The following is a 26,750-nucleotide window of genomic DNA, read 5'->3' as shown; positions in this document are numbered from 1 at the left end:
ATATACACGGTGAACAGGCTAATTTTTTACTAATTTTGTTCTTGAATGACAGAATGAGTAATTTTAGACATTATCTTCCAGCTGCAAGAAAATCTTCAAAGATGCATACAATGATTTTCGAAGACTGTTTTCAGTTCAGGATTTACTCAGTCTAAAATTAGTGTGTGGGTTTTGGGGGCAGGAAACAACATTTTCTGCACAGGAAATAGCATTTTCTATGCATAAACTTATATTTCCGCTCAGAAATATTACATGGATTTTGTGCGGAATAAATCCTGAACTTTTATCAGAGTTTTATCAGTCCAGGATTTTCCTCATCAGAGTTTGTTGGCACTGAAGAAACGAAGGCCCCATACAGACGGGCAGGAAGGGGCAGCAAGACACTGCCCCTTTCTGCCCTGGATCAGTGCTGCAGCAAATGCAAGCAGCGGCACTGATCCTGCCTCTGCAGAGCACAAAAAGGAGCTGGTTTTTCCAGCTCCTTTTTGTGCCTCTGAAGTGGTGCCATAGCCACTGCTGGGCGGCTTGATCACACCCCTTTGGCGCAGCCCCATTTGGGTGCTGCATCAAAGGGATGTCATCAATGCACACGCCATCTGAACAGGCTTGCACAAGTATGGCGCCCGGGAAGTGCGGGGATGGGTCAGCCCTCACCCCGCCCACAGACTGGCACTTTTTGCCCATCTGTATCAAGCCAAAGTTTGCTGGCAATGAAATATGTGTAAGATTGCTCCAGATGTTCTGCCACTGAAATGTAATATTTCCATTCTGTTCTGAAACAATGAACTTGCCAAGCAACTTTTATTTACAAATATTTTTCAGAGAATTTCCAAAGCAGCAGTTTTCACCATGTAGTGAATTATCTAGCATGTTCACTAAAAATTAACCTGCAAAATAAAACAAAATCTGTAGCAATCATTTTTCTGTCCCGAAACCAATGGAGTTTGTTAATGGGATTGCTTCACTCAGGAGACCTGGGGACAGGAGAGGGGGATTGCAAATTATGTGGTGTAATAATGGTAATTTTTGTTAAGATTTGTTACATATGCTGTATGGTATTATGCGGCATAAAATCCATAAATAAAGTATTTTTAAAAAAGGAGACCTGGAGTGGAGAAGAACAATTTGTCCCTTCCTCTGTAGTACTTCTACACCCTCAAAAGCTGCTACAGAAAATTAGGAAACCCTTTAAGTAGGTTCTTGGATATCATGCTAGCATGATTCTGAACTTAGGGGCAAAACTGACCAGCAAAAAGAGCTGGCCTTGGGATGATGTGGAGATGTGATGTACACATACCATATGACCCAACACTGCTCCTAGCCAGCGTCACACCACCCAACTGACCACATAGCAGGCAGCAGCACGGCAGAAAGGGCAGCTTATTTCCATCCCATTTAGGCTGGAAAAATGCCAAATCAGGGGCGCAGCATGCAATTACCATGGTCCTGAGCTGGTACACAAAGGGGCGGCATGATGCCACCCCTCTAGGGCCATCTATTTTGGTCTTTAGTCCTCTCTTTTGAAACTTGCCTGAAGTGTGATGGCATTGAAGCCTGCCACAGATTTAACTCCTTCAACCAACGAGGATCTTCCATAGATATTATTACTTGATTACTATTTAAAAACATTGCACATTAAAAATACAACTTATATATCTAAAACCCAAAGGCATAAATGCATTCCAAGATATTAAGGCAAACATACTTTTTCATCCTCTTCTATAGTAACTCATCAGAAATAAATCAGAATGCTTTTAACTTTAATCTCTCAACCATTAATCAGTGAAGGCTTTCAACTGATTGTGAATGGTTGATTAGGCACAACTTTACTATTTTGAGAGTGAAATAAGCTGCAATACTGAAACTGTCAGACTTTATAACAATATCTGAATGTAATTATATACATTGTGTATTGGAGAGAAATATGTGAAATTAACATTTTACAAGTTCTTTCACGTCCCATATTCCCAGAGGGTGGGGAAACACCTTACTTGCTGATATGGAAGATTCTCCTTGTTCAACATATTTAAACCATTTCTGTTTCTCTTTTTCAAATGGGGAAATATATGTTCAGCCAAGAAGATTACTGTTTTATTTATATTTTGTTCATACTGTGTGTTTGTGTTTGTGTGAGAGTGATCAATATCTTTTGCTAAACCACTTCTAGTGTTTTCAACTGGATTGTTCATGGTAACAAATTTACAGCAAGAAGACTTAGAAATGCCATAACATTTCAAGCTCAATGTTGGGGAAAACACCCTATGAGAAAATATGTAAGAAAGAAGGGGAGGGAGGGACACTATGCCCAAGGGCTATATAGATCACTCTGAGAAAACAGGAGAAGTTGACCCTTTGTTTGTGCAAATAAAATTCTTTTAAGAAGGTTATTGTAGATTCTTTTTCTTTTCTTCAAAGGTGCAAGAACCTTACATTTCCAGACAGCCTTCCTGAAGTCAGCATTGTTTTCATATTTGTGAATGAAGCACTCTCTGTGATTCTGCGTTCCATTCATTCTGCTATTGACAGGACTCCTGCTCATTTGCTCAAAGAGATTATTTTAGTGGATGACAACAGTAATAATGGTGAGTAGGATGCGCCAAAGGGGATAATGTCCTGCCTTGATGACAATTCACACTAATTAAAGACTAAGGATTTTTCAAAAATTGTGTAGACTTTTCCACTAAAGCTCTTCAGAGTTGCTGTATTCCAAATACATAAATACTTGTTTGCCAAAATCTAATACATTCCAAACGCCCAAACACTTCTGGTCCCATGCATTTTGGATTCAACCTGTATATTGAAACCTTCTGTTTTCAGTTTTGATTCTATTGCTTCTCTGCTGTAATGTTAACATTTGGTATTGATTTGTGTTTTAGATGGGTTAAAAGCTGTTTTGGGAACCATCAGGACTGAAGAGTTGAGATATAAATGCTTCTTTAAATAGGCATTTTGTAAATGGTGGCATAGTGGTTTGAGTGTTGGACTATGAATCTGAAGACCAGGGTTTGAATCGTAGCTCAGCCATGTAAACCCACTGGGTGGCCTGGACAAGTCACACTCTCTCAGCCTCAGAGAATGACACTAGCAAGCCCCCTCTGAAAAACTTGCCATGAAAACCCTGTGATAGGTTTGCTTAAAGGTTGCCATAAGTCAGAAACTACTTGAAGACACACAACAGTAACACTATTAGCACTAGTGCTATAATTTTGTAATGTGAATGGAGCTCTGGTCCTCATAATTGCTAAAAAAATCTGAAATGAAAATGTGAGGGCAGGATATCCTAAGGCAGCTGAATGAACTTAGCCTTTCTAGGCAACTCATGGACCAAGCAAAGGGAGACGACCTGCTCAAGTTGAATCCTCCTCCCTTTAGGTTTGAGCCATAAGCCACTACTGCTCCCATCTTGTCTGGAAGCACAAATTTAGAGACCCAGCTTTGGAGTGTGACACTGGAATAGTTCCGCCTACCTAAAAGATGCTCTAGCTAAAATACTCCAAGGTCACACCTCTTAGTTAACATGGGGGAAATTCACCTTGGATGAATCTCTAAGTTCTTTCTTATTCTCCTTGCTGCAGTAGAGATGCTCCTGTAAAGAAAAGAAGGAAAAGAAGACCAGGGAGCCATATGTAACTTCAGAGGCCTGATTATGGGGTGTTATTTGCTATGCTTTGTGGTCAAACGTCTAGGCATGAGCATGTGCATGCCTGCCTTGTGGTCTCATTGTTTCTCTCTCCCTGCTCTCTTGATCACCCAGCTCATTTTCTATGCTTTTCTAGATGTCATAAATCTCAGAAATTAGAAAGGATCCAGGCCTTTGTAACTGCAAACAAGACAAAATTAGGGTGGTAGATTGTTTGATGCCCTAGAGCAGTGCTTCTGAAACTGTGGTCCTACTGATGTTTTGGACTTCAGTGGCAAGCAATCCTAACTAGCTTGGTTGGGGATTCTGGGAGCAGAAGTTTCAAACATCTGGAGTCTGAGAAACACTGCCCTAGAGCAGTTTCAAAACAGGACCCTTCCTTTGGGCACATGGGTGAACAATCTTACTGAGAGGCCCACTTTGTGATGTGGTAGATCAGGCTTGATGGTGCTGCTGGGCCAAAAGGACCCCTCCATGGGGCTAGAATTAGATCATTTAGAATCAGTGATGTAAGGTTTGGTGGAATTAAAAGCAAATAAGCCTCATATACCATGTTTCTCTGGTGGCTGCTGTTTTCAAAACTCTTTTTAAAGCTCTAGGAAATACATAGAGAGAGAGAGAAAAAGAGAGAGCACTTACTCTAAATCTCACCCTCCCTCCCAGAAAAATGCTATATTTCACCCAACCTTGACCAACTTTCCCTTAAAATACCATCAGAGGGAAGCACAGGAAATACAGCATCCAGGATTCATGTGTTTGTTTTTATCCGTTTACCCTATATCATAGGACAGTGGAGAGACCTGGGGTGACTGAAACAATCACATGCAATCCAAAACAAATGGTCAGACATGCCAAAGGAAGGAAGCAAATAGTAAATTAAGATGGCTAAAGGAGTGATTTCTTGTAGGCATCCAGCCTAATATAGCAATAGCAAGTACATTTTTATACCACTTTTCCGCGCACTTGAACACTCGCTAAGCAGTTTACAAAGTGTAAACTAATTGCCCGTAAAAAGTTGGGTACTCATTTTAGCGACCTTGGAAGGATGCAAGCCTTGAGTTGAGCCTTAGTCCCTGGCTACTATTGAACTTACAACCTTGTGGTTTGTGGGTGAGTGGTTCAGTACAGGTATTTAACCACTGCGCCACCAGTCTTCTATTGTATTATATATATTCTGTTATAAGTCTTCTGTTAATAACTATGAGTACCTTAGCATTTGGTAGTCATTTGGCTAATTGATAATTTGAAAATACTCAAGAAGCTAAATAGTTGTGAGAAACTTCAATGTCCAAGATATAACTCTCTAGGAACTGAAAGGTACATAAACCAAGGCCCCCTTTCTATCTGTGGAAAAAAGTGTTCTTAATTAAAATATACTGCCAAGCAAAGTTTTCCCCATAATATCTCCTATTCTTTTTTTTTTTAATCATCATTCAATTTATTTCTTTATTTCTTTATATAGAGTTATTTTATATGTTGCCTTTCTCCTAAAGTGAGACCCAAGGCAGCTCAAATATATTTCTCCTGTCTGAATATGGTGAGCCAAAGGCCAGCAAAGTCCATGATGTATTAAACTATTGGTTTAGAAACAGTTTCTCGGTACTCATAACACTGTCATACAAATTGTTTTAAAACCAAGTATGACAAATCAGAAGAATGGAAAATTAATTCAGCAGATAGTATTTGGACAATCCATTGTAGACATTATTATGTTTCCCATATTTCAACAGGACAAAGAGCTATCAGCAGAACCTCAAGTTATTTTGCTTCAGTACATTGAACTCGCTAGATCTTGGAATGAGAAAATATGTTGATCCTTATTTACACAAATCTGTGGATTATTTTAATCTTTTTTTATTCCATGTTTGGGTTTGTTTTTTTAATTAGGACCAAGCTATATACATACACCCTACATGTGTCTCTAAAACTGGCGAATATATTTTAAAATGCAAGTGACAACTGTGGGAGACCAAGTGATGCTGATCAGGCACAAAACTAGTAGACAGAGAAAGGTTCAGTTCAACCCTTGATGACACTCAACAAAAACAGCCATTTCCTGGATCTGCTGTTTGATTTGGGAGAGATGCTAAAACTGGTCTTAACAACAAATCCTTTAATGTGGCACAGTGAGTTTGCTGATGATATGGAAGAGGAACTGTTTGTGTTGTGGACTGACAGTGCCAACTTTTTCTTCTGGCACTTTTTGTGCTGAAAATCATATACCACAATTATTTGTTGTGGTATTAGATATCGTCAGCCAGCAACCATGTTATGCATAGGCTGCATTTTCTAGAACTATACTTCAGATATGTTTCTTCCAATCCATTCCTATGTTGTATTAACATTTAACTCTTATATAAAAATGTCTATTTTTTAAAACAAAAAATGGCTCTCACTCATATAGACTTGTTGAAAAGATCCTATTATTATTATCCTAAGTCTACTATCATGTAATTTAGAGAATATATTACTATGCAGCTTGCCTCCAATGGCTGGAAGAATGGGTTTTTTTGAGAAATGAGGAATTGTTAGAACTAGAGAGTACGAAAATGAGATTTGGGTTTCACGCTTTTCTTTGGTATGGAAAATTAAATGCGAACTCCGATTTTTCCCATCATTTTATAAGAAATTCATTATTTAAGATCTGGTTAAAAATTAAAAAAAAAATGTTCTATCACCAATGGCCATTATGGATCTCAGCCCAAGAGGCGTTCTATAAAAGAACTAAACAAAAAAACCAATGTTGGCTAACGTATAAAGATCTAGTAAAAAATGAAAAAGGAAAACTAGTAATGAAACCCAAGGATGAAATAGAAAAGTTGACTAACAGGAATTGGCTGTTGCAAAGACAGCTAATGGAAAAATTTAGAACTGATAAAAAAGAACATGAATTAACAACTGAAAAGAACGAAATTGATAGCATTATATTTGATGGGAAAAAAGGTCATATATCCAAATATTACAGAATACTAAAACAAAGAGATTTGGAACCTGGAACTGTAAAGCAAAGTATGATAAAGTGGTCTCAGGATATAGGCGAAACAATTGAAATGGATCTATGGGAAAAATCATGGCGAGATTCACATTCCTTCACTCTCTGTCAGAACTATAAAGAAAATTATATCAAAATCCAACACCGATGGTATTTATCACCAAATAGATTAAACAAAATGTATAAAGTCGGGAGTGGTATGTGTTGGAAATGTGAAGAAAAAAAGAGGTACTTTTTATCACTTATGGTGGGAATGTGAAGAGGCCAAAAATTATTGGGGGAAAATACAGAAATCCATGTCAAGAATATTAGAAACTGTAATACCATTAAACCCCTTGTTGTTTCTTTTAAACATGACGGGTATATTAGAGAAAAAAATGGAAATTTTTTTTAGAAGACTAATATTATACATGATTACAATAGCTAGAATTACTTTTGCCAGATATTGGAGATCACGAATGACCCCTACTATAGAGGAATGGCTAGAAAATCTAACAGAGGCAATGGAAATGGACATACTTACAGCACGTATGAGTGATCTGAAATTGGAAGAAAGAGAGAAAGAATGGGAATGTTTAAAAAAACTAAAGAATTGGACTTGGATTAAAAATCAAAGAGTATATGATTTATAGAAAAGGATTTGCGATTGGAATCAAGAAGAAATAAGATTTATTATGTAGAAAACCTATGATGCATTTAAAGAGAGGATTTAAATACAAAGCTTTGAGGAAGTCTTTTGTTAGAAGATAAATGAAAAATTAGATATAATTGTGTTTTATGTTTTTGGATTTTGTACAAGAATGTATTGTTTCTTTTTTTGTTAATCTTGTTCTTTTTCTTGGATTATGTGATTTGTATTTTGTATGTCTATTATTATAATAATAAAAAATTATTTTTTTTAAAAAAGTAATTTAGAGACTGTTAAAAGGTGAACAGCAAATTCTCGCCAGAACTCAGTTTTCTATTACTTTTAAGCAGGTAGCTGAACAATTATTATTTTTCTCGAGTGCTGCCTTGAGATTCAGTGTAAAATTGGCTGTGCATTCATGCATATATTAAATGATCGGAATCCTGTTGGAGGATTAATTTTTCCAGAGTGAGAATTGAGCAGCTTTGTAATACACCTATCTACTAAAGAGCTGTTGTTACATTGCTATATAGAGGACCCAACGAGTTACCGTTGTGCTTTGGAATCAATGCTCATTGGGACTGATATGCATCAGAATCCATGTACAACGAGACTATTGCACATAAAGCAGCCACCCAGAGAGTGCTAGTGTGCATTGATAGAGCCTGATTTACATTGGGATACTCTTGCAAGAGTCTTATTATGCATCTTTGCAATTCACTACCAGGGTTTCTTAGTAGCTAAGTATACAGAGCTAAACATAAAGTTACATAATGTGCACTAGGAGAGCAGATTCTAGCATATTTCTTTACATTTTCCTATATTTATAAATATTATATATTTAGAACAAATCAAGCCTGAAATCTGCCTAGAAACCAAAATTACTAAATTGAGGCTGTCGTACTTTGGTCATATCATGAGAAGGCATGATTCACTAGAAAAGACAATAAAGATAGAAAGCAGCAGAAAAAGATGAACACCACATTGCAGGTGAATAGACTTAATCAAGAAAATCACAGCTCTGAGTCCGAAAAACCTGAACAGGGCAATCAGGGATAAGATGTCTGGGAAATATCTCATTCATAGCATTGTCGAGGCCAACTTGAAGACAGTTATCACACACAGTTTATATGTGCACATCAGCATGTGTCAAAAAAATCTATGAATTTTTATAAACCCAGTATGTTTTTTTTTCTGGTTTCCAATTATAATTTAGAAGCCCCCAATTAATCTCCTATGAAGTCTCCCTTTAAAAAAATCCACAAAATGTTTGAAGTGGGAAAACTGTGAAGATGTCACTGTATGTATGTCATTCGAATAGAGAAAGTAGATTTAACACTTACAAAGCTTGGATCTTCTGGTTTAATGAAGCAATTTAGCTTGCTTTATGTAAGCATTTCACCTGTCAGCTTTTCCTTCTGAATTTTGATCAGCATAATTTGAAAATAAAAATGTTTCATCTGTTTTGAAAGGTTTGTATACGTTTTTACTCTTTCATCCTCCAGTAATGTACTTGTCAAAAATCTAAGTTAATTTATGCTAGAATTGTGATTATATGCCATTCTCAAAAATAGCCTGGCCCATCAAACTATTTTTTTAGTTCTGAATTAATCATTCACTTAGTACCTTAGTCCAAAATATGTAGAGGTCCAACCAAATGGGCCAAATATAGCGGGACTTGGTGGTATTCATTACATATTGCTTTTGTTTTTAAAATCCACATGATATTTGTGTTCTCGGGATGTATTCCCCAATAGTTACTTTGTTTTTTAAAGCTTTATGAAGCATGTTTTCCTGTCAGTACTTTGAAGTACTAAGGAATGTTAAAGAAAATGCAAAGGCAGACTTACTGATAAACATACTGTTAAAAATAAAGAAAACAAAAATAATGACCATGGAGGATTGACATAAATTCAACCTAGATGATGTACACTGGATCAAATATTGATCAGAATGGAGACTGCAGTCAAGAAATAAGAAGACTAGGAATGGGATGGGCAGTTATGGAAGAAATAGACAGGATCCTAAAGTGTAAAGTTATACAACTGAGCACTAAAGTCAGAATTGCTTAAGCCATTATATTCCCCATCACCATGTATGGATGTGAGAGCTGGACAGTGAAGAAAGCAGATACGAAGAAAATCAATTCATCTGAGATGTGGTGCTGGAGAAGAATACTAAGAATGCTGTGGATGGCCAAAAAGACAAACAAAGGGTCCTTCAAGAGATCATGCCTGAACTGGAAGCCAAAATGACAAAACTGAGGCTATCATACTTTGACCACATCATGAAAAGGCATGACTCATTAGAAAAGACAATAATGCTAGGTGAGCTAGAAGGCAGCACACACCAGATGGCTAGACTCAGTCAGGGAGGTCACAAGCCTGAATCTGTAGGACATAAACAGAGCAGTGGATAGGGGACATCTTGGAGATGTCTCATCTACAGGGTTGCCATGAGTCAGGGTTGACTTGAGGGCAGTTAACAACAACATTGGAATACATTTTCAATTACAAATCCACATATTTTCCTGCTGTTGTGGTTCATTTTGTTTTGGGACAATGCCTTATGACATGGGCTGTTAGTGTTAACTTTTCATGATTTTGTAGCCCATTTACCTACCCCTGCTTCATTTCCATCATTTTCCAATCCATGTATCCAGGGAAAGTGATTATCTTTCCACACACATATGCACAGAGAGAGAGAGATTTTAAAAGAAATATCTCTAGAAATTCTGCACTATTTCCCGTTGCTATAAGGTGCTATTGTGATATTGCTGTATTCTTTCTCAGTGTGTGTGTGGGGGGGGGGGCATGAAAATGCTACCACTTTTGTTTACAGCAAGAGTGAAAAATTTCTAGCAAGATGTTGAAAGATAAAATGTTTATAGCAATAACACTAATGGTAAACAGATTTCAAAATATTTTTTAAATTGTAAGGAGCCTGGGAGGAAGGAGAAATTGTAAAAATTTCAGCACATTGGGAAGCACATCTGGAGGTGAAATGAGGAAGGTGGTGAGGTAGTTGGATATACCCACATCTAATTTCAGGTCACAAACAAGACACCCACAAATAAATCAAATGTGCTACCATTTTACTGAGTTGTTTTAAAAAGCAAAGAGAGCATTTAGATGTAGAAGTGGTAAGAAGTAATAAGTGTCAAAAATAAAATTAAATGGTGTGGTACAATGTGACACAAAACATCATTATGAGCTCTCTCTTGAAGATAAATCCCTTTGAGACTGCTAACTGAGCCTTATTAAAAGAAGATGAATTGAATGGAAAAAAGAAAGAAAGAAAAAGAAAACACCCCCTCTCACACATACGCATGTTGATCCAATTATTTTAGTTTTTAATTGTATTTTCTTCCCATATACTATCTTCATTCTAAGTGTAATGGAATTCTTGTCAACCTCAAGCTTCTGAGCTTTGAGAGGAAATTCACTATACACTCAATGACTTTTGACCCTTTCACGGTATACAGTTATAGTTCTTTGATTCCACTTTAATTGCCATAGCTACATCCTGTGGAACCCTGATATTTGTAATTTGATGAGGAGCTAATGTTTTTTGTCTGAGAATTCTAAAATCCCTTCCCTAAACTGCAAATCCCAGGCCTGCACAAGATGGAATCACAGCAGTTAGAGTGAAATTACAAGGTCAGGAAAACCCCAAAACAAATGAACTACAGCTGAGACACAGGATATAGAGACAATCCTACTGGATCAGACCAAAGGCCCTATCTAATATAATATAATAATATTTATTTATTTATACCTTGCTCTTCTCCAACATTCTTTTCAAACAGTGATTCTCTGGCTTCCTAAGGGAAGTCTACATGCAAGAAAAACAGTAGACTAAAATCAGGAAAACTGGAAAGGATGAATGCAAAAAGACGCCATCTGCAGCCAAAAAGAAGGAAACCCTTCATTAGGTAGACAGATGAAAATCTTTAAATAGTTAAATGACAGGTGATAAGCAAAGGTAAAAGGTAGCAGAAATAAGATCAGGATCCTGAATGAAACTGTTCAGTGACTTGCAGAAAGGGATAAAGAGAGCTGTTATTATAATCAATATAAGGAAACGGAAGATGATAACAGGTGGGCTTTCTAGGATGCTAGGAAGTGGTAAACAGAATGTATAAAGAGGTTGCTCCTAAATGTAGAGTGTGCCTTAGTTCAGTTAAAGAAGCCTGGATTTGTAGTTTCCTTTGTTTCTGGGGGATTCTCCTTGAGCAGAGCATTGCACCAATCACTCAGGGATTTAATAGTTCTTTGAAGCTTTAAAAGGTAGTCTTTGGAAGGTTTTGCAGATAGTGTTGTCTGAGCTGTGATTAAGCTGGAGGTCTTGGACTTCCCCTCCCCCCAAAACGATGAGATTTTAGGACTAGTTGAAAAATTGATGTACTTCTATCAGAAGCAAAAATTAAAATGTTGGTTGTTTTGCATCTATTTTAGTCTGTTGTTTCTTACTTACTGAAGTTTATATGCGGCAACATGGCATAGTGGCTTTAGTGTTGGACTGCAACTCTGGAGACCAGGGTTTGATTCCCAGCTCATCCATGAAACCCATTAGGTGATCTTGGGCAAGTCACATGCTCTCAGCCTCAGGGGAAGGCAATGGCAAACCACCTCTGAAAAAATCTTGACACACACACACACACACACACACACACACACACACACACTGATAGTTTGCCTTAGGGTCTCCTTAAGTTGGAAACAACTTGAAGGCAAACAACAACAAAAATAACATTGCCTCCCAGCACATAAGGACTCCCCAATGTTCTATCCCCCGTACAGTTCTTAAACATGACTTTATGAGCCAAGAAAAAAAAAAAACAGAACAATTTTCCAGCCCCTTGAATGCTCTCTGTGAAGGTGGTAAATGCTCAGCCAAAGAGATTGTAGCTTTTGTCGTTGACATCCCATTCTCATGAACACATGCCCATTCCTAACTGGCCTTCCCCTCTTCATATTTTTTTTGGTAAGAGCTCCATCTGCCCTTGGACTTTGTATACTTATTGTACTCCACTTAAAAATGTCTGAGCAGTAAGAATTAGTGAAATTGCTAATGCTTGTTCATGTATGGTTCAGAATATGAATTTGCCTAACTCATAACCTTAGTGCACTACAAATGAGCATCTAGTTCTTCAGCAATTCACATTCCATTCATGTATCATTCTCTTTCATATTCAAATGCTGAGTCGTCTGAGAAGAAGTCTTTTTCGTTGTTTCATCTCATTAGAAAGGAAAAGGGGCTTGAAAACAAAAGCAGGGGCCTAGGTAGCTGAGTATGTAAGAAAAAGCCTGTGCATGTATAGTTGGCTGTGTGAAATATTCCAGTGTTTGGTCAGACAATCTCAGGAGTAACCTAGCTCTTTCCTCCTTTGCCAAATTTTGAAATGCTACTGTGTTTTTCCACCAGTCCTTGGAGCATTAAACAAATGTAGGTGAAATTTAAAATTAACTCCCATGCAGTACAACCAACCTAGGTGGCAATTTATGCAGTTTGGGGAAATTTTGTCCCCACCCTCCTTGGCCAGTCTTTTTCTAAAATGCAACTGGTGTCTTGAGGGACACCATTTGTGGCTATTTTCAGGGATCGCTCATTTCAGCCATGTGAAATTTCATGACCAAAAGATACAGCTTTTCAGACAAAGCTATGTACATTAATGTACCTTTGCTTTAGCAGATTATCTCTTGCTAGTGTAAGCCTATCTGTTAGTCTATGTGTAGTCTCATTCCCTACAGCTAAGTTTTCATGTGGATGATAATAATATTTAAAACCATGGGGGATACTATTGCTTATTTAACTCTAGTGTGGAATGTTTCAGTTCTTTCCTCCTTCTCTAATCAGGTACTGAGTTCTCATTTCTTATGAAATTAAAGGTTTTCTTCAATGATGAAAAGATATTTGGTGTTCTGATGAGGTATTTCTATTAGATAAGTACACCTTGACTCTGTAATTCTCACTTCTTCCATATAGGACACAAGAGCATTAAAAAAAAGAATTCTAAGACTAGGCAATTCAAATTTAAGTAGAATTTTCCTTAATTTTGAATACATAATATTCCTCAAATTAATAATGGGTTTCTCTCATTGGAATTTTTATGCATGCTAAACAAGTCAAAATGAATCATCGGTATTTTCATTGTCAGTTAAGACCATCTTGATCGAATTGCTTTTATCAGTTCTCTTAAGATTACTTAGCACCAGCTGCCTTATGGCTCCATTGCTCTTAAATCTCACAGTCCACTGGCCCAGTGCCTGCCTAATCGTTGTTTAATGCTTCAAAAGATAGCATCTTACATTTGAGACAATCTTTCCAAGCAATAACAATACTAACAGATTTGCATGTAGTTGAAATAATTAGAGGAAAAAACAGGGAATAATGATGTGCAAACAGCATTCTGCTTTATGAAGCTGAAAAAATACCATATACTGTATCAAATTACATCATGAATTTGAAAAAGCTTAAGAATGTTTATACAGTAAAGTCCATGGTCTGTCAGGTTCACATTCTAGGGAGTGATAACATCCTTTACTACTTGGTCATAAGCTTTGTTGGGAAGTGTGTAAATATATATTACAAAGGTGGGAAATGTAGTCTCGAAATATTAGCAATGATTGGATTCATTTTTGTGCCTTCAAATTAGAGACTCACCAAACATGGCAAGAGCAGAAGGCCATCCAGTCAAAAGTTCTGTTACAAAGCAGGCCTGTATTCACATTCTGCTGAACAGAACCCAAAATCCAAAAGCCCAGTTCACACCCTCGAACATTTAACAGATAGAAACCTAGACACATGTGCCCAAGCAACGTCAGAGTGCATTCAAGATGACAAAAGTTATTAATGAGGGAAAACGCAAAAGCTAGGAAAGCCTACAGTAGTTTGCTTTTGCCTGTGCCAACTGGGAAGGGAAAGATTATGCATACCCCTTTCATTCTCCCCCCCCCCCACTTCTATTAGTTAACTGAGCACAAACTGTTTTTACACTTGGAATTCAGTTTGCAGTAACTGAAGTAAAGGAAAGGGGGAAATGGGAGGAGGAGAAGGAAACAGGAATCTCACAGCTGAGATTCCTGTGGGATGGCAAAGAATGAACTGAATCTGACCCAGCAAAACTGACACAGTTGGCAGGTATGCCAGGTCAGTTCATGGACTGCACGCATCAATATGAGCACCATTCCAGTAAAATGTATACTGTAGTTGGTAGTCCATTACAACTCTGTGTTTCATTGCTGTTTCCATTTCTAGTAAAATATGAATCAGGCTACAATGTAAACTATAGTAATGAGTCATGGAAGCAGATTGTTCAGATTATTCAGAGAAGCCTCTGGCTTCTGAAAGAAAGAAAGAAAAACACTCAGTGGTCATTTTCCAAGACAGTTTTAATAATCAAAACCTATTTTTATTTCTTAAAAAATTAAGTAGAGCACATTAACTAGTTGAGATTTGCCTTGAGTCAGTAAACCCTTGAATAATAGACCATTAAAGATCCTCAGAAGAATAGAATCATAGAATCATAGAGTTGGAAGAGACCACAAGGGCCATCCAGATTCTCAGAAGATCCTAGGACCCAATTTAAACTGTAATGTGCATTTAAAACCAAAAATTGAACTATAATATGTGTTAAACAAATATTTTTATAAACTGAAAGCTCACTTGCAAGGGAATCTTCTCAGTAAGCAGTAAGTGCAAGGTTATCTGTGAGACCATCTTCTCTATTACAGATCTATCTAGTCATCCAGAGTCCTTTGGTTTGCTCTGCAATTATTCTATATATGGAATACATTTCCCTTAGAACTTTAGCATGCTTCAGCAAGGTTTAGTTCTAGGCACATATCGAAAACAAAATTTATGCCAGCATTCCTTTATAGGATAGTAACCTACTGTCTAAGTATTTCTTGGACTGAATAAATATTATATGTTACTAGGCTACTTTCAGAGAGAGGCAGCTGAAAACCACCTCTGCGTATGCCATGTCTACAAAAAAGCTATTTCATGGGATCACAATAAATTGTCAGGAAACTTGAGGGTATGCATTCACAGAGAGAGACTTTCTGTATTTTATATTAGTGTGTGTGTGTTATATTTTTAAATTTTATTTGTGTGCATGTCTGTGTTGCATTATTGTTGAAATTTTTAGATATAAGTGGTTTGCAAATACTTGTAAATGAACAAACAAACAAATGCTAAGATTCATCAAAAAGAATTTGCTGCCTGAGGCATAGGGTTATGTGGCATTCCCTCTGACTGGATCATAGTCTCATAGAGGTGGAAGGGCCCCCATGGGCCATTGTGTCCAATACCCTGTTCAATGGAGGACATCTAGCTAGAATTTCCATAGCAGATAACTCTCCAGATTCTCTTTTAATACATCCAGAAAAGCAGACCATGCCACCTCTTTAGGCAGTTGGTTCTCTTGTCAAAAATGGCTTACTGTCAAGAAGTTCCTTCTAATATTCATTTGAATTCTCTCCTTCTGTAGCTTTAAACCATTAGACCTGGTCCTAACCTCTGGGACAGCAAACACCAACCTGTTCTCTCTCTCTGTGACAGCCCTTGAAGTATTTAAAGAGGGCAATCATGTCACCACTCAGTCTTCTCTTCACCAAACTGAACATCTCTGGCTCCTTCAGCCTTTCCTCATATATTTTATTCAGCATACCTCATATCATACTTGTTCTGTAGTAATGTAGTAATCCAGTTGTCAGCTGAATCTTGCTGTTGAAATGGGATTGAGATTCCCAACTGTACTTGATGGAGGCAGGCTAGTTTAGGGGATCCAGAATAGTCCTCATGGTGCATACCTCTTTCACTTCTTCTCCAAACGTTTCCCTTTCCCATCTATCCATTGACTGAGATTAACAACTCACTCTGGCTAATTAAACCTGGAAAGCTTATTTGTTGTGAGTTATTTCCATTCTGGCGAGAACACCATTTGGGATTAGGTTTGGGAAGCTAGCAGTGAGAATGTACGTATAACTTTCCTCTGGGTGCTTTGAGATGGCATGATGTTAGTTAGCTCTTACCACAGATCCAATTTAACGTCAAATGATACAGCTTATGGTTTGAGATGCTCACGTCAGTAACCCAATCAGACAAGTTTTTTGATAACAGTCTTCTACTTGTCAAAAGTCAGATTCTTCTATATGGAACAAAACTATTTCATTTCACCTGTTCTTCAGTCTAAGCAGTTTTTTGATCATGGGCCAAATGTGGTGATTATGGCCTTGCCTTTGCCACCTACAAGTATCTATGTATGTGTTGGACTCTAGTGAGCCATGTGGCAGGGTGGGGATCAACTGTTTATATAAGAGCCTAGGCAGAGACCACTTGTTTTGTTGGAGCTCAAGACAAATTACCTACATTACCCTTCCCTTGGACCACTTTCTTTGTTATTGGGAATGCTAAGGCTGATCTTAGTGCTTCCTCAAGCATCATTTTATCTTGAATTTCATTGAAGGGCACTGAAGCAGCTTTCAGAGTCAGCTCAAAATACAAGAATTAGAGAGATGTTAAAAAAAAATACCCCGAGAAAGATATATTAAGCCAAGCTTAATTTCACAGTCATAAAGCAACCATATTTGAATTGGGCCTGAGTTATAATAAATTAGATAATATCCTGATCATTAGACATCTTTCCATCTATCAGAAGGTTGTTGTTGTTGCTGTTGTTTTGTCTTTGCTTTCCTCTGACGCTGAGTGTGATCTGCCCAAAAACACCCAGTAAGTTTCCATGGCTAAGTGGGGATTTCAACCTTAGTCTCCAGAGTCATAGTGCAACACTCAAACCACTATACTACACTGACTAAAACTACACTACAAACCACTACATCTACACTGTTGAAATAATGCAGTTTGAGACCATTTCAGTTGCCTTGGTGCCATGCTACAGAATCCTGGGGTTTGTCGTTTCATGATGCACTAGCATTCTTTGTTAGAAAAGGCTAAATACCTTGTGAAACTACAGATTCCATAGGATGGAGCTACAGCACTTAAAGTGGTATCAAAATGCATTCTTTCTACCCTAGGATAATATCCCCATTTCAAACTAAATTTAACCAGCTGCAGATCATTGCACAATCACATTCAAAGGCTGAGGTGCAGATAAAAAAAATGCACACTGAGATTTCAGTAAGGTCAAATATTCAGTGCATCACAGCACTGTAAAATATTTGCAAGTAAATTTTGGAAAAAATGTTTTTGATTAAAAACCAATGGGATTACTTAAAAGAGACCGGATAAATGATTTCAGGTTCCTGCCAGAGATTTTTTGTTCTTATGCAAAGATGGATATTTTGTCTGATTTATTTAAATTGAGATTTATTCTGCTTGGGATTCCAGAGAGATGTATTAAAACTCTGTGCTGGCATGGATATATGCTACCTCATTACTGCTTGGAGGTATAGCAGGGAATGTTAGTATCTCTGTGTGAATAAGCCAGATGTCCACACTGAGGAGAGGAGAATTCACAGTTTTATTTGCTGCAGCAAGCAGGTGTCAGTGGTCTAGGGACCAGAAAGACTGTCATAAAGGAAAAGAGCAGACGTCCAAGCATATATACATTCCCATGCAATAATCACAAAGTAACCTATCTCTGGGTGACAGTGTCACTAATTAGCAAGTCACATTTCTGGAGTATGTGTACTAGACAAGTCACATACTGCTATCCCATAATAACCTTTTCTTGGCAAACTAGTCTAAGAAAAGCTGGGGAAAACATTGTCAGTGTGGCTTCTTGTAGTAAAGGGCCTTTACCATCTTTATGAAACTGAACTACACTTGTGAAAAAAGAGAGACGCTAAATATACTGTATATACTTGTCTATAAGTCGATGCCATATATAGGTTGAGGGCAGGTTTTGGGGTAATAATTATGGATTTTGATATGACCCATAGATACATCAAGGTTAAAGCCATTCTGAAAGCATTTCTAAAGAGTGGAGTATAAATATAATATATAAACAAACAAACAAAACAAAACAGTACAGAGCTCCTTGGATTCATTCCACAAAGAAGCGAAAATGCCAGCAGCACTTCAGGGGGGCAGCTGCCCCTGGCTGCTGCCACCACCACCACCACCACATTCCCATTCAAGCATCCAAAAAAGCCTATCACCACTCTACTCAGAGTAGTACTTTAACTTTTTTTCAAAAAAGGAACCATCCTCTGTTATTCCCCTTTCCTCCCCTTCTTCCTTCCTCCAGGTTCCCAAGAGGCCCTCTGGTTGCAAGCTTGGCAGCCCAGAGGTGGTTTCAGGCAGAGGCTCCGTAAAGGTGAGGGGCCAGCAGGCGGGTGGTAGGAGAGAGTGGTCCATGCCAGCTTTTCCTGCTGCCAGGGTTTGGCAGGAGGTTGCCAAGCCTTTTGCTTCTGGCAAGCATCTTTGAGACCTGATGGGGACAGGGGAGCATTACACCATTGTACACAGACAAGGGGATGGTTCCTTTTTTGTTTTGTGTTGTTTTTTTAAATAAATGTTCAGGTACTTCACTGAGTAGAGTGGTACCAGGGGTTTTTGGGATGCCTGGGATTTTCAGGATATCCCTGCTCTTGTACTAGTTCATTCAGGGAGAACCTGTAAAAGAAGTGCCAACTCCACTCCCCACAACATTTTTTCTGCAGTGGCAGTGTGCTATTTTGAATTTCCCTGCTGTTGCAGGGAAAGGGGGGGGGGTATTGGCACTTCTTTTGGGACCCCCTCTGCTCTCCTTGCCATGGCAGAGAAATCCTGAAGAGCTGCCACGGCCATTTTCTTAGCAGTATTACCATATTTAGCCATATATTCACTGAACAGTACAAAAGGGACCAGGAAGGGAATGGAATGGGTGGGGGACGCATTTTACCGCACAACAGAACCGCACCGCCGGAGGTCCCTGTTGCCTTCCCCATCTGTCCCAGAAGTGATGATTTTTGAGAACTGTTCTGAACAATGAATATATGGGTAAATATATTATCCCTGTGCAATAAGCCTGAAGATTTTCAACTTATAGATGAGTATATATGTTGGTTTTTGCCTGTTTCCGCCAAATCAAACCAACAAGATTTACAAAATGGCATCCACAGTTATTGTCATCATTTTGAAAGCTAAAACAAATCCCTTTTTTTATAACATCTCTGTAGGATGGTTTATCAGAACACAAATAAGAAAAACAGAGGAGATTAAAAGAAACAAATATTCCTTTTGCATTCAGATTTTCTGGTCATATAGGTTGTGTTCTTTGGAAGTGAATCGGACCAAAATTGTACATCCCAGCCACAATCCAGATTCATTTTAAAGATCTTTTTCAGGTACAAAGTACACTGTGATTATATTTCATTTTTCAGGTTGACTTTGCCATTTTAGATATTTCTTTGTCACATGCAAATTTTTGGCTAGCAGAACAATAATGCAGACCAAGAGAGATACTGAAAATCTGAAGATTTTTTCTTTTATACAGATTTTACACCATGGATGTAAGCTTTGGCTTTTAAGTATACACTTGTATTGGTTTTTATTTAAGCTGCTTTGGGTTTTCTAACAAGAATAAAAGAAGGGTATTAATTTAGCTCTATTTTCATATGCTATTATTGTATGTACAATAAATATATTTCCCTAAGTAAAAGAAATTTAAAATGCAACAATAAAAGAGATTTAAGTGGTTTGGCTTAATGAAAAAATGAAAATATTTGAATTAATTCCTCTGTTCCAATTTCTTTTAGCTGAGTTGTCGAAAATAGGTTTGAGTCACATAAATCTGCGTCAAATAAATCCTGATAACAAGCTGTGGGATTTTGAACTAACATTTCTCCTCACAGTCTGCCACATCTAAAATTCCTAAGAGAGGATGGTAGGAGTGAAGCAGTACATCTGCTGCCTTATAACAATCCTGCCAGTTCATTCCAGACAGATTAGGTGGTACAGGAAAGAGGATAGTTTTTCTAGGCCATTCAGTCTTATATACTGTTTTATTCTGTACTCATCCCCCTGCATGGGAAATGTGGAGAGGGGAGATAACCAGGCCAGCTTCAGGCACAGCTGAAGAACTGTTGGTCTTCTGAACCATATACCTGTGTTTGGTGTTCCCACTGGTGGAAACTTGCTGCCTGCTGAGCATTCTAATGGTTTAATTGAAGTGATGGAAAAGACAGAGCTCCCACTATCATCAGCACTCCTTTTCCATTGCCAGAAGGGCATCTCTCCCACCCATCCAAATTGTTCCCTGTAAGACAGAAGGGTTGAGGGTAGAATTACTCTGCCCCTTGTAAATGTATTTGTGCCATACCTACAAGGATAAATAAATAAATAATGCTCTTGTTCTTATATTTTCCTTGCATTATATCAGTGGAGGGACTTGTGCAGCCTGTGAAAGATCCAGCTCTTCTGCCCCTTAGAGCCTACATCTTATACTGCATTAAAAATCTGTTTCAAAATAATCCATAGGAACCTTCAGAGACTGCTATTGGTGGTTTAAAGCTATTTTGCCTCCTCTGCTGTGGACAAAGCCACACCAATGGCTTAATCCAGGGTCATTTCAGAGCATTGTGCCCTGGCCTGGCCCTGGACCAACCATAACGGTGATCACATTCACCAGGCTGAAACTGTAGTAATGTAACCATTGTGCCCGTGGGCCAGCCAGCCAGCATTACATCAGCTCCACTGGTCCATCCTCCTTGGTGCTGCTGCTGCAAATACACCCTCACCAGCCAAACAGCTCCCTGTGAGAGTCTGCCTGGGGCACTGTCACTTCTACTGAGATCAGAATGGGCCACCACACCATGTGATCAAAGACAAGAGGTTTGTTCTACCTCCTCATTCTGACTTCAGAAGAAATGACTGCGTGCCGGGCAGTCTTTACACAGAGCCCCTGCTCATGAGCAAGTGATGGCTCCAGAAACAAGCCATCTCATTTTCCTGTGCTGCTTGTCACAGGGAATCTGGATGACATGGTTCTTGGTGTGTGTACAACAGATTAGGGCAAATCAGACCCAATGCCCACATGGCAAAAGAGCCCAAAGTCACTCTGTGGTTTCTGGGTAACACTGAGCTTGTCCCTGACTTTGCTTAGTTTGGAGCAAAGTTGGGTTGAGGACCAAAAAATGTAGTATTTGTAAAAATAAGTCACTTACAACTATGTAAACCCACAAATCAAACATAGTAAGACATTCAAATACATGTGTTGCATTATGTACATGAACAGGCCCTAAGGAAGTAAGTGCTTGAATACTTTCAGTTGAACATAATCTGCAATAAGAATGATATGGCGGTTTTCTGCATATGACAATTTGTTTAAGGTTATAATGCTATTAGAATTCTAAAAGTGACCTTTCATTCGAAGAGAGAGGGAAATTTATAACTCCCCATGGAAAAAGAATGTCAAGGTCTGGAAGGCAGTCTGTTCCACTATCTGACTTAATATTTTAGTAAGTTAAAGTACACTAGGTTGATAGTAAGGTGCATTAAGCACTAAATTACATAAAACCAGAATCATATTCCTAAAGGGCCTGAAGGAACTAAAGAGAGATGAATAAACCATTGGAGAAACATGATTAAACGTTCTTTATCAATTCAAATGGTCTCTAGAGACATTTGAGCATTATTTAAACTCTGATATGGATGGTATATATTTTATTTAGGGATCTATGCCAGCTTCTAAAAAAGACCTGTAACACCAAACATTTCTGTGTTTTCCCCAAGAGAAAAGGCACATCCAATAGAGTATAAGGACAAAGGCCTGATTTGTCATTGGAATGACCCTTTACTTGTCATAAATAAAAGTGCAAAGAGGGAACAATTTTGTAGTTTACTGCAATTTGAACCTATTTAGATAAAATATCAGGAAAAGAACAAGAAAGGAAATTAAATTGTACTTTTATTTCCTAAACCAATGTTTTAAATTTTTTTGAAAGCAACAGTATAGAGATTATCCAGGTCCCTTACAGGAATTCCTTGTATTGAGATCATAGTTTTATCAGATCAATCCATGGACTCCCTTCTAAACCTTCTATGATTTCACAGAAGGGTTTGAAGTGATGAGTAAGAAGGCCTGATTTTACTCATTATGCAAACTTTTAAAAGGCTTTTTAAAAACCCTATGGATGAGAGGGTGGTATATAAATATTGGTAAAAGAATGATGTATGCAGTTGACCTGCCATGTCCACGGATTCTGGATCTATGTATTCAACCACCCATGACTTCAAAATATATTATTTTTAAATTTTGTGAAATAAACCTTGATTTTGCCATGTTATATAAGGAACACCATTTTACTACACCATTGTATAAAATGGAACTTGAACATCCATAGATTTTCTTGTGCATATGGGACCAAAGCCCAGCATATACTAAGGTCTCACTAAAAAATGAACTCCCAAAGCATGGCATCAAAATGATGACAAATAGCAGATACAATCAAAGAGTCAATATGAGCCAGTAATACTGCTTTTGCAAAAAAAAAAAAAAAAGGGGGGGGGTTTGATCTTCCAGTTGCAGTGTTGATTCCAGTCAATCCTCCCAAGAAAGTGTATTCCATTGTTGGATCCCATGATATTTAAGTCTTTAAAGGTAATATCAGCTTGGATGAAAACAGATAATAATCATGGCTTCTTTAGAATCAGTGTGATATGATTTCATCTGGCAATATTAATTATCATTCTGGACACATACTCTGTACAACTGAAGTATCTGGGATATCTTCAAGGCCACTCCCACAAAAAATGTAATAGTTGCTGTCAAGTTTGCTGTGACTTATGACTTATGTGAACCAGGGACCTCCAAGTCATCAACTGCCCTTCAAACTCAGGGATGTGCTTTCCTTGATTATAGACGTATAGAATCATAGAGTTGGACGAGCCATTCAAGGGCCATTCCATCCAACCAAATCCAAATCCAGTCCATCCAAATAGACTGAGTCTGTCCACCTGTACATAATGCAGTCTTCCTCTTTTCCTACTGCCTTCTACTTTACCAAGGTATATTGTCTTTTCAAATGAGTCATGTCATCTCATGATATGTCCAAAGTACAGTAGTCTCTGTTTAGTCATTTTAGTTTCTAGGGGGAATTCAGGCTTGATTTGCTCTATTGGCATGCTTTGCCCCTGGGCAATCTGTGGTATCCATACAACTCTTCTCCATCACCATATTTCAGATTAGTTTATTTTCTTCCTGGCAGCTTTGTTCATTGTTCAGCTATCACAATCATACATACAGTATATTACAGTAATCCAGTCAGGAGCTTTTCACAGAATGAAGCACTGTGGCCAGACTACCCTTGTCCAGGGATGGTTATAGCTGATGAACCGAACCAACTAAAACTGGTTCATTGCTTATCTTTGCAGCAGAATGGCAATTTTACAGTTCTCTCTCTCTCTCTCTCTCTCCTCCCCCAAAGGAAACCTTTCCTTAATTCATGTCTGTGTCCCATTTCTAAAAAGCTTGCCCTTTATCAAAAGTGTAAGTGGACCATTGGAAATTAATTCCAGAGATATAGCTGAGTGGGCAACATTTTATTATAGCCTCGTGAACCTTACTCCATGAAACCTTAAGCTACAGTCAGTTTCAGTCTCCTTCAGAGTGTGATGGAGTCTTCTTCTTTGGAGGTCTTTAAGCAGAGACTGGATGGCCATCTGTTGGGGATGCTTTGATTTAGATTTCCTGCATGGCAGGGGGTTGGACTGGATGGCCCTTGTGGTCTCTTCCAACTCTATGATTCTATGATTTTATTCCATGAGGTGCCTTGAGACTACTGGCCCTAAAACAACTGGAATTTCCATACCTACAGTTGAAGATATCTTCTGGCCGATTATGTGGTGCAGAAAATACTTCGAGTAGTACTATAAAGTTTGTTTATTTATTTTGAAAGAGAGGGGAAGCCTTTAGAAGTTGGGAACCAAAACTACAAAGCAAACTACTTCAGTTCTAGCACAGCAGGCAACTTTAGGACCTGAGAGAGACTGCCTAGAGCAACAGAGACATAGAAAGCTGGAAGATAAAAAGGGCCATATGAGTACTGCATGTAAAACACTATGAAGCAAAACTTCAATAGATTAACTTCACACACACCTTTTCTAGGAGGATGGGTCAGTATCACATAAAAAGGTCACTCATGAAAAAAGATTCCAGGCTAGATCTCTGAGTGAAGTCTGGTTTCCTTCTTTCTGTCTGAGGGCATACAAAAGGGTTTGGCAGGGAAGGGCGACTACCTTGGCTACAAGATCACTTATATTTTCTTTGTTGGAGTGCAATTGTACATTGCCCTTTTCTAGTCAGTGGGGTTTTTGAGAAAGGATTGCTAGTGAGTGAAATATTGGAGAATGCATGGTATGCACTGCCAAGCTTTCTTCAGAGATTTTTTAAAAAACAAAGTTGGTGCTGTTTGACATTTTTTTTATTTAGAAAAGGTGGGATTTTGGGTGATAGAAGCCTATTGGCCCAAGAATGGAATTGAAAACTGAGTGCAGTGGCTTTCACTGTGTCCACACATGGGCCAAAGTTTTTTTGGCTGGTCCTGGTAGTAGAGCCCAGGCCCAAAGCAAAAGCTCACTACATGTACATAATTAAAAAGAACTAAAGTATGAGAACCTATACTGACCATACTACCTACTTGTTCCCCCTTGCAACAAAAGGCAAGGGTAAAGCAACCACATTTTCAACATGTTCCTTGCTTTTAATATAGACTTTTCCTTAGAGGAACAATAAATATTTAACTCCTTTATATTGTTTATAATGTATCCTAAGATGCCTAGAGAATGCAAGGTAGCACTGACCTTCAGGGAAAATTGCATTTCAAATGTTTATCAGTTCTGTGAAAACAGTAATGATATAAGACTCATATTGCATGAGAGCCAGCATAGTGTAGTGGTTTGAGTGTTGAACTGCAACTTGGAGACCAGGGTTCATTTCCTCACTTGAGCATAACACCCCACTGGGCGACCTTTGGCATGTCACATATTCTCAGACTCAGAGGATGGCAATGGCAAACCCCCTCTGAAGAAACTTGCCAAGAAACCCCTATGATAGGCTAGCCTTAGGGTTGCCATAAGTCAAAAATGACTTGGAGGCATACAACAACAACAATCACGGATCTTACAGGCCTGGTTATTTATTAAGATAGCTTTGGGGGGGGGGGGGTTTCGGGCTATGTGGCCATGTTCTAGAAGAGTTTATTCCTGACGTTTCACCAGCATCTGTGGCTGGCATCTTCAGAAAATGAAGAGCTTGCCAAAGAGTTGCACATTTCTACCTCTGCTCATCTGGTGCACTGTTCTTCTTCTCTTTCCTTTTCAGCATTAATCAGATTTTAAAGTTACAGTTAACACTGGGGGGGGGGGGGGGGATTATAAGAGTTCATCTCCACCCTCTAAATTAGCAATTGTTCAAATGTCAGATATATCTGAAAATGAAATAGTAACATTTGCTCATTCATAATGTTAGGATGCAATTCCCTCTTTCCTATTGGACTTTATGATATCATCATATAGCCAAAGATAGTAAGTTTTAAGCTGTTTCCAGGATGTGTATTCAATGAGGGCAGTTCTTCCAGACCATACTCTGATTTGGCTTAATGACATTATAATGTACTTAAATCTGACTGCATTATGACTTAATATCGTCATGTATAATGGTTCAAAAACTACAGACTGAAACAGGAAAAATCTCAAAATATATAACAGAAGTGAGACTAGGGTAAGCAAGTCTCAGATTCAGTGCCATCTTTCTTTGCAGCCATAAACTTTCATTAAAACTGCATCCAATCTATGGCTGGCATTACTTTGTTAACTCAAAAGGGGGAGGGTAAAATTCATGCACAAGTGAGAGGAAAGATGAAGAAGCAATGTCCAAGGCCAAGACACATCCCAGTGTGGACATGCAACATCGTCACCGTATTGTAATGCTGGTGACTTCATAATTAAAATGAACTATTTATTTCCATTTCTTTGGGCTAAATGTAACCACAAACAATTAGAGCAGAACATTCAAATGAATCACAGAATGGTAGGTCAACAATTCTCCAAATTCCATTGATTAAATGTGTCCATTTTAGTTGGGATTAGCAACAAAATTTAGGCCTTTGAGTCTTTAAGGTAGTGGTGGAAGAGGAGACTTTAAGCAAATATGTGTGTGTGTGTGTGTGTGTGTGTGTATAAAACCTAAGGAAGATGACTTCTCCCCCTTTCATCTCATAGTCTGTTTATATATTAAGACTATTTTTATCAGGGGGCAGGAACAGAAATAGCCCTAGAAAAAGTTATGCTTAAACATTTCATTTAAAACTAAACTTGATAACATTGTCCTTGTGCCCTATGAATTTTGGAAAGATCATTTGTAGGTCACAGGTGCCACATAGGCCACAGTATTTAACACTACTGTTTTAAATAATTCATTGAGATGAAGAGAACGTAATTAGCTTCATGATGGGATCTTAATTGCTCACCTGTCATTCCTTCTTGTCCTTTCTTTGGTATTCTCTTTCAAAGGCTATAAGCAACTCAGTTAGGCCTGGACA

General features: G+C 38.2%; 1 protein-coding gene across 2 annotated transcripts in view; it reads left to right on the top strand.

Moving 5' to 3' along the window:
• The window catches only part of GALNT18 (polypeptide N-acetylgalactosaminyltransferase 18), a 407,674-nt gene that overhangs the window by 235,101 nt on the left and 145,823 nt on the right, over nt 1–26,750 (top strand). For both annotated transcript variants that reach the window (XM_089521185.1, XM_089521184.1), the window contains exon 3: nt 2,416–2,582. In XM_089521185.1, coding sequence (XP_089377311.1) covers nt 2,416–2,582 — 167 coding nt within the window. The remainder of the gene's footprint in view (nt 1–2,415; nt 2,583–26,750) is intronic.

This window comes from Sceloporus occidentalis, unplaced genomic scaffold (assembly GCF_023333645.1).
Source record: "Sceloporus occidentalis isolate IW3139 unplaced genomic scaffold, rSceOcc1.0.p SCAF_4, whole genome shotgun sequence".
NCBI classification, from domain to species: Eukaryota; Metazoa; Chordata; class Lepidosauria; order Squamata; family Phrynosomatidae; genus Sceloporus; species Sceloporus occidentalis.
This window is presented reverse-complemented; position numbering and strand designations above follow the sequence as displayed.